Below are 8338 nucleotides of genomic sequence, written 5' to 3' on the forward strand. Positions count from 1 at the left end.
CCAGGAGATAGTGGAGGACAAAGGAGTCTGGTATGCTACAGTCCATGGGGGCACAAATAGTTGGCCATGAATTATAGACTGAAGAAACAACATCCTTCAGGTGTTAAATGAAAAGTGAAAAGTGCACTTGCTCTGTGGAGTCCAACTCCTTGCAAGCCCATGAATTGTAGCCTGCAAGCTCCACTGTCCAGGATTTCTCCAGGCAAAAATACTGGAGTGGATTGCCATTACCTTCTCCAGAGGATATTCACAACCCGGAGTTTGAACCCGGTCTACCACACTGCAGGCAGATTCTTTACCATCTGAGCCACCAGGGAAGGCCTCTGGTAACTCTTAACATTTAATATAACTATAAAATCATAAAATACTCCAAAATTATTACCGAATGACAGTATACAACTTTCTTATTCTCCCACTTCTTACATTGTCTTCAATTACGTTGTAGTCCTCGAACACTTGGATCTCAGAACCTCCCCTCCAACTGAAAGACACATGCAGTATGAGGAAGTGCAGAAGCTAAAAATAAAGTCAGAGACAGCACAAAAGCTCAGTTTTATTTTCCGCAGTTAACAATCACCAAACAACTATGTAGACACTGAGCCCCAAAAAGCAGCACAGACATAAGATGAAGCCCGATCAAAGTACTGCAGAAAGCAACGCCCTGGGGAACGACGCCTGAAGCTAGGGCACATAGGCTAGGTTTAAACCCCTCTTCTGTGCCGAGAAACACGGCCCCCAAAGTGCTGCAAGGACCGCATCACCAGGGAAAGCTGCTCCAGACAGAAGACGATGGAGTTCTGGAGCAGGCCAGGGTCTTCAGCAGTCAATCGGCTGAAAGGGAGGGAAAATGTCATTCAACTTTCCTCCGAGAAGGAGGAAGAGGAGCACGTCCTCCCTCCGTTCCCGCACACCGACAAGCCCAGAGCACCACACTTTTCCTTTAGGCTTAACCGTCCGTTATGGCTCCTCCTGGGCCCAGACTGGCCTTGGCCACCACCCACCACCCACCACCCTCTCCCCGGCCCTGGACCCCTTTAGAACTCACAGAACCAGCATGTGGCCATTAACGTCGAGCTCCTTCCGAATCGGCCCTCGCAGTTGGGTACGTACAGTCAGGAAGTGGCGGGCAAGGCCCGCATCCACGTGTGATGCGAAAGGCACAGTGAGGCTGCTGGTGGATATGAGGTTAAGGCACCAACCGCATTTCTCATTTTGCCTGTACGTCGGGATCCCTGCCCACTGAGACCCGCTTTCTCCCACAAGGAGGCCGCCTAGAAAGTCCGGACCTCTCAGCCTATACCCTGAGTTACACCCCGGATATCACTGCACGACCCTCTGAGACCCTTCAGGTTGCTTTTCCTCACCACCATCCACACTATTCATTTTTCCTGTACCACAGGCTCCCTGCTCACGGAAACACGCATTCTACCACAAGGCCACTGGCAGACACCGTGGATATCACCTCCCGACTCTCTGGTTCCCTTCAGGGTGCTTTTCCTCACTGTCTTCCCCTCACAGCCAGACCACCCCTCACCCATATCCTCCAGCCCCCCAGAGTACGCTCCTCCTACACTTTAGCACCACTTGTAACCGCCCCCCCCCCGCCCCCGCCCCCGCCAAACCACCCCTAGCTCACATCCTGGCCCCCGCGGCCGCCTGGCCCGCTGGGGTTCCTGGAATAGGATACAACTGGATGGCTCGATTACTCAGAACTGCGGCTCCAGGTGGAGTATCTCCACCAGGCCCTGGAGCGTGTGATGGCCCCGGGATGTGCGGAATGGCAGCAGCTGCACCACCTGACTCTCCTGCAGCGCTGGGGCCTCTGGGACCAGCCAGGTCACCAGCGCCTCCATGAACTCCACGGCTGACGGCATCACCAGGGCCAGCTGGGTCGTCAGGGTCATCCTGGCCACCAGCACCACCCGGCTGGCTGCAGCTACCACGTGCTGTGCCCACTGCAAATTCCACGGCACCTGGGTGTTCATCGGCTGCCCTGCTGGCTCCTCCACCGTGCGCGTCGGACTCCATCTTGAACCGTCTCCCGCTCCCTCCGCAGCCGGAAAGACTGAACCCTCCCTACAGAACCCAGGCGTGTACTGCGACCTGCAGCTCAGCATAGGCAGAGCGCCTGCGCACACTCACCCTGGTCCTGCCTCTCGATTGGTTCCCACCAAACATTCGTTCCCGTGATGACTGCAGGCTCTCGGGCAATGGACGCCCCCGGCTAAAATTTCATGCGTTAGTGTGCCGTGTCGCCCCCTTCCGCCTGTGCGGACACACACCCATGTGGTCTGGGTGCTCTAAGTCAGCCCTGCCTTGGCCCGGAGACCTGGTAAACGGCTTAGTGGTGATGCCTCTGGGTGTGTGTGTGGGGGAGGGGGGTGGGGGGGCACCTCCTTAGTGCGCATGGTCAGGCAGACACTGCCACACTCTGCAGCGCACGTGACTGTTTCTTGTCCAAGCCTGCAAACCCCAAGTGAGCCCTGGTCCCTGTGCACCTCCAAGTCTGTGCCGTTGCCAACCTGGCCACGCTCACAGGTGACCATCCTGCTGAGCGCAGATCCTTGTCATCAACTTCCGGAAGGCAGTGGGGCCCCTTTGTGTCACGCCTGGTCTGTCCCTCTGGTGTCCCACACGGAGCTGACGTGTGCATTCGTGTGTCTCTAGGTAGGTGCAACACATGGGCATCTGCCTGTCCATGTCTGTGTGTGTGTGTGTGTGCCCGAGAAAGATAGGCAGTGCCTATGCACAGGTGCTAGCACATGTGTGTGTACCTGTGTGTGAGAGAGCATGTGGTCAGGTGCATGCACATGGGAGTATAAGTGTGTTTGTGCACAGGGTCATGCACATGGGGGGGGGGTGTGCGTGTGTGTGTGTGAGACAGAGAGCACGTGTCAGAGGCATGCAGATTGGCATCTCTGTGTGCTTTGTTCATGCGCAGGTGCCTTTGCATGGTGGTGGACGGGGAACCGGTCCTGGAGTCCTGAGACTAGGGATGCGGAGTGGACTGTGCTTAGCTGCCTGAGGAGGGAAGCGAGGACTACTGTTGGACTCACTGGAGATGGCATGGGGCTGGGCCTCTTGGGGCTGCAGGCACACAGACGGCATGGAGTCCAGGCTAGGGGCTTACCCAGACCCGCCAGAAGCACCGGTGCGAACAGCCTCACACAGGGCTGCCGGAAGGACAGTGGCCTCCAGGAAACCCCTAGTCGCATGGCCTCTGCTGGCACAACTCTCACGGGCCTTCCCTCTCCAGGAACAAGGTCGTGTAGCTCTCCGGAGGGCTGTAGCTGCCAGGTGCCCTCAACTGGAAGGTGACCCTGTGTCTGCTGGCCTGCTGGGTGCTGGTCTATGTCTGTGTCTGGAAGGGGTCAAGTCAACAGACACAGTGCTGCTGGGGGCGATGACGGGGCTCGGGCGCCACTCTCTGATAGGGGGTGTGCGTCTGCCGGGGAACCACTGGTGCCACGGGAGGCGAGTGGATCAGGGCCACTGCCCGAGGAGGGGACAGGTTACTTCAATCAGTCCGCTTGATCCTCACTGCCTGGCTGGATAGGCCTCTCGGTGGCCTCCAAATCGAAGGCCAGCAGCCGTCCCCACCCACAGTGTAGGGATTCGATTTTCCTCCATTATCACCTTTAGTTGTAGGAGTTTTGTAGGTGACCTTGATCAGATTAAGAAAGTCTGTTTGTAGTCCTAGGTTTCCAAGAGTTTTTAAGATAGTGGTTCTCGAATATCGTCAAATGCTTTTGCGGCATCTATCCAAATGATCGTATGGGTTTTCTCCTGTGTTTTCTTCATGTGATGAATAACGCTGGTTGAAGATATTTTAATGCATAACCAATCCTTCATTCTTGGGATAGATCTTTTTTGGTCCTAATGCTTTATATATTGCTGGATTAATTTTGCTAACATTTCATTTTTTTTTTTTGCTTAATGAAGAATATTGTTCTATAATTTTCTTTTCTTGCAGTGTCTTCATCCAATTTTGGTATTGTGGAAGGCTGGCCCCATAATGATTTGAGAACTGTTAAATCTCCTCTATGAAAGAATTTGTATGGGTTTGGTGATATTTCTCCTTTATGTATTTCATAGGATTCACTACTTAAGTCACATGGGCCTGGAGTTTTCTGTTCCAAATCTTTGATAGACCTAGGGATTATCTAGGGTTTTCACTTTCTTTTTGAGTTAGTTTTGGGAATTTTGGTCATTCAAGGAATTTGTTGATTTCATCTATTTTTGCAAATGTTTTTGGCTTTCCTCTTTTTACATTTATTTATTTATTTAAATTGGAGGCTCATTACTTTACAATATTGTTCTGGTTTTTGCCATACATTGACATGAGTCAGCCATGTGTGTACATGTGTCCCACATTCTGAATCCCACTCCCACTTCCCTCCCTATCCAATTCCTCAGGGTCATCCCGGTGCACCGGCCCTGAGCGCCCTGTCTCACGCATCGAACCTGGACTGACGATCTATTTCTCGTGTGGTAATATACATGTTTCAATGCGATTGTCTCAAATCATCCCACCCTCGCCTTCTCCCAAACAGCCCAACAGCCTGTTCTTTATCTCGGTGTCTCTTTTGCTGTCTTGCATATAGGGTCATCCTTACCATCTTGCTAAATTCGACATATATGCATTACTATACCGTATTGGCGTTTTTCTTTGTGACTTACTTCACCCTGTATAAAAGGCTCCAGTTTCATCCACCTCGTTAGAGCTGATTCCAGTGTGTTCTTTTTAATAGCCATCCAACCATCTCATCCTCCATCGTCCCCTTATCTTCCTGCCTTCAATCGTTCCCAGCATTAGGGGCTTTGCCAGTGAGTCACCTCTTCAAATCAGGTGGCCAAAGTGTTGGAGCTTTCATTTTAAAAGAAATCAGTTAAAACGCATAAATTGGAAAGAAAGAAAGAACTGTGTATTTATTTACAGACAAAATGATTGTCTATGGATGAAGTCCAGTGGGACGTAGAAAAGAGCTATTACAATTAATTAGTGAGTAGAGCAAGGTTTCAGGGTTCACGGATACCCTTGAGAGGACTTGGACTGCAAGGAGAACAGACCGGTCAATCCTAAAGGAAGTCAACCCTGAATATTCATTGGACGGACTCATGCTGATCCTGAAGCTCCTATACTTTGGCTACCTGATGTGAAGGGCCAACTACCTGGAAGAGACCCTGATGCTGGGGAAGACTGAAGGCAACAGGAGAAGGGGGAGACAGAGGATGAGATGGGTAGATAGCATAACCCACTCAATGGACATGAACTGGAGTAAATTCCAGGAGATAGTGGAGGACAAAGGAGTCTGGTATGCTACAGTCCATGGGGGCACAAATAGTTGGCCATGAATTATAGACTGAAGAAACAACATCCTTCAGGTGTTAAATGAAAAGTGAAAAGTGCACTTGCTCTGTGGAGTCCAACTCCTTGCAAGCCCATGAATTGTAGCCTGCAAGCTCCACTGTCCAGGATTTCTCCAGGCAAAAATACTGGAGTGGATTGCCATTACCTTCTCCAGAGGATATTCACAACCCGGAGTTTGAACCCGGTCTACCACACTGCAGGCAGATTCTTTACCATCTGAGCCACCAGGGAAGGCCTCTGGTAACTCTTAACATTTAATATAACTATAAAATCATAAAATACTCCAAAATTATTACCGAATGACAGTATACAACTTTCTTATTCTCCCACTTCTTACATTGTCTTCAATTACGTTGTAGTCCTCGAACACTTGGATCTCAGAACCTCCCCTCCAACTGAAAGACACATGCAGTATGAGGAAGTGCAGAAGCTAAAAATCAAGTCAGAGACAGCACAAAAGCTCAGTTTTATTTTCTGCAGTTAACAATCACCAAACAACTATGTAGACACTGAGCCCCAAAAAGCAGCACAGACATAAGATGAAGCCCGATCAAAGTACTGCAGAAAGCAACGCCCTGGGGAACGACGCCTGAAGCTAGGGCACATAGGCTAGGTTTAAACCCCTCTTCTGTGCCGAGAAACACGGCCCCCAAAGTGCTGCAAGGACCGCATCACCAGGGAAAGCTGCTCCAGACAGAAGACGATGGAGTTCTGGAGCAGGCCAGGGTCTTCAGCAGTCAATCGGCTGAAAGGGAGGGAAAATGTCATTCAACTTTCCTCCGAGAAGGAGGAAGAGGAGCACGTCCTCCCTCCGTTCCCGCACACCGACAAGCCCAGAGCACCACACTTTTCCTTTAGGCTTAACCGTCCGTTATGGCTCCTCCTGGGCCCAGACTGGCCTTGGTCACCACCCACCACCCACCACCCTCTCCCCGGCCCTGGACCCCTTTAGAACTCACAGAACCAGCATGCGGCCATTAACGTCGAGCTCCTTCCGAATCGGCCCTCGCAGTTGGGTACGTACAGTCAGGAAGTGGCGGGCAAGGCCCGCATCCACGTATGATGCGAAAGGCACAGTGAGGCTGCTGGTGGACATGAGGTTAAGGCACCAACCGCATTTCTCATTTTGCCTGTACGTCGGGATCCCTGCCCACTGAGACCCGCTTTCTCCCACAAGGAGGCCGCCTAGAAAGTCCGGACCTCTCAGCCTATACCCTGAGTTACACCCCGGATATCACTGCACGACCCTCTGGGACCCTTCAGGTTGCTTTTCCTCACCACCATCCACACTATTCATTTTGCCTGTACGACAGGCTCCCTGCTCACGGAAACACGCATTCTACCACAAGGCCACTGGCAGACACCGTGGATATCACCTCCCGACTCTCTGGTTCCCTTCAGGGTGCTTTTCCTCACTGTCTTCCCCTCACAGCCAGACCACCCCTCACCCATATCCTCCAGCCCCCCAGAGTTCGCTCCTCCTACACTTTAGCACCACTTGTAACCGCCCCCCCACCCCGCCCCCGCCCCCGCCAAACCACCCCTAGCTCACATCCTGGCCCCCGCGGCCGCCTGGCCCGCTGGGGTTCCTGGAATAGGATACAACTGGATGGCTCGATTACTCAGAACTGCGGCTCCAGGTGGAGTATCTCCACCAGGCCCTGGAGCGTGTGATGGCCCCGGGATGTGCGGAATGGCAGCAGCTGCACCACCTGACTCTCCTGCAGCGCTGGGGCCTCTGGGACCAGCCAGGTCACCAGCGCCTCCATGAACTCCACGGCTGACGGCATCACCAGGGCCAGCTGGGTCGTCAGGGTCATCCTGGCCACCAGCACCACCCGGCTGGCTGCAGCTACCACGTGCTGTGCCCACTGCAAATTCCACGGCACCTGGGTGTTCATCGGCTGCCCTGCTGGCTCCTCCACCGTGCGCGTCGGACTCCATCTTGAACCGTCTCCCGCTCCCTCCGCAGCCGGAAAGACTGAACCCTCCCTACAGAACCCAGGCGTGTACTGCGACCTGCAGCTCAGCATAGGCAGAGCGCCTGCGCACACTCACCCTGGTCCTGCCTCTCGATTGGTTCCCACCGAACATTCGTTCCCGCGGTGACTGCAGGCTCTCGGGCAATGGACGCCCCCGGCTAAAATTTCATGCGTTAGTGTGCCGTGTCGCCCCCTTCCGCCTGTGCGGACACACACCCATGTGGTCTGGGTGCTCTAAGTCAGCCCTGCCTTGGCCCGGAGACCTGGTAAACGGCTTAGTGGTGATGCCTCTGGGTGTGTGTGTGGGGGAGGGGGGTGGGGGGGCACCTCCTTAGTGCGCATGGTCAGGCAGACACTGCCACACTCTGCAGCGCACGTGACTGTTTCTGGTCCAAGCCTGCAAACCCCAAGTGAGCCCTGGTCCCTGTGCACCTCCAAGTCTGTGCCGTTGCCAACCTGGCCACGCTCACAGGTGACCATCCTGCTGAGCGCAGATCCTTGTCATCAACTTCCGGAAGGCAGTGGGGCCCCTTTGTGTCACGCCTGGTCTGTCCCTCTGGTGTCCCACACGGAGCTGACGTGTGCATTCGTGTGTCTCTAGGTAGGTGCAACACATGGGCATCTGCCTGTCCATGTCTGTGTGTGTGTGTGTGTGTGCCCGAGAAAGATAGGCAGTGCCTATGCACAGGTGCTAGCACATGTGTGTGTACCTGTGTGTGAGAGAGCATGTGGTCAGGTGCATGCACATGGGAGTATAAGTGTGTTTGTGCACAGGGTCATGCACATGGGGGGGGGGGTGTGCGTGTGTGTGTGTGAGACAGAGAGCACGTGTCAGAGGCATGCAGATTGGCATCTCTGTGTGCTTTGTTCATGCGCAGGTGCCTTTGCATGGTGGTGGACGGGGAACCGGTCCTGGAGTCCTGAGACTAGGGATGCGGAGTGGACTGTGCTTAGCTGCCTGAGGAGGGAAGCGAGGACTACTGTT

At 53.6% G+C, this 8338-nt stretch overlaps 1 protein-coding gene across 2 annotated transcripts; it reads right to left on the reverse strand.

Annotated features, from left to right (window-relative positions):
* Window positions 1–5823: 5823 nt before the first annotated feature.
* LOC139181073 (EKC/KEOPS complex subunit LAGE3-like) lies at window positions 5824–7648 on the reverse strand. 2 transcript variants are annotated; one of them, XM_070783823.1, is made up of 3 exons: window positions 6975–7648; window positions 6331–6453; window positions 5824–6116 (listed from the first exon to the last, which is right to left on the reverse strand). In XM_070783823.1, exons 1-3 carry the CDS (start codon window positions 7313–7315, stop codon window positions 5987–5989), a joined length of 594 nt encoding a protein of 197 aa, XP_070639924.1. In that variant the 5' UTR covers window positions 7316–7648; the 3' UTR covers window positions 5824–5986. The 2 variants fall into 2 exon arrangements, with proteins under 2 accessions (XP_070639924.1, XP_070639923.1); XM_070783822.1 differs by having other exon boundaries at window positions 6331–6456.
* Between the last annotated feature and the right edge of the window lie 690 nt (window positions 7649–8338).

The sequence above is a fragment of the Bos indicus genome, chromosome X (assembly GCF_029378745.1).
Source record: "Bos indicus isolate NIAB-ARS_2022 breed Sahiwal x Tharparkar chromosome X, NIAB-ARS_B.indTharparkar_mat_pri_1.0, whole genome shotgun sequence".
Taxonomy (NCBI): Eukaryota; Metazoa; Chordata; class Mammalia; order Artiodactyla; family Bovidae; genus Bos; species Bos indicus.

Bases quoted from the DNA above. Each gene is read 5' to 3' on its own strand.
- LOC139181073 (XM_070783822.1), bottom strand. From the start codon at position 7,315: ATGGAGTCCGACGCGCACGGTGGAGGAGCCAGCAGGGCAGCCGATGAA. The intron at 6,457-6,974 runs GTATCCTATTCC...CATGTCCACCAG, and splicing joins AGTAATCGAGCCATCCAGTT to CAGCCTCACTGTGCCTTTCG. The intron at 6,117-6,330 runs GTGAGTTCTAAA...CCTCCCTTTCAG, and splicing joins AATGGCCGCATGCTGGTTCT to CCGATTGACTGCTGAAGACC.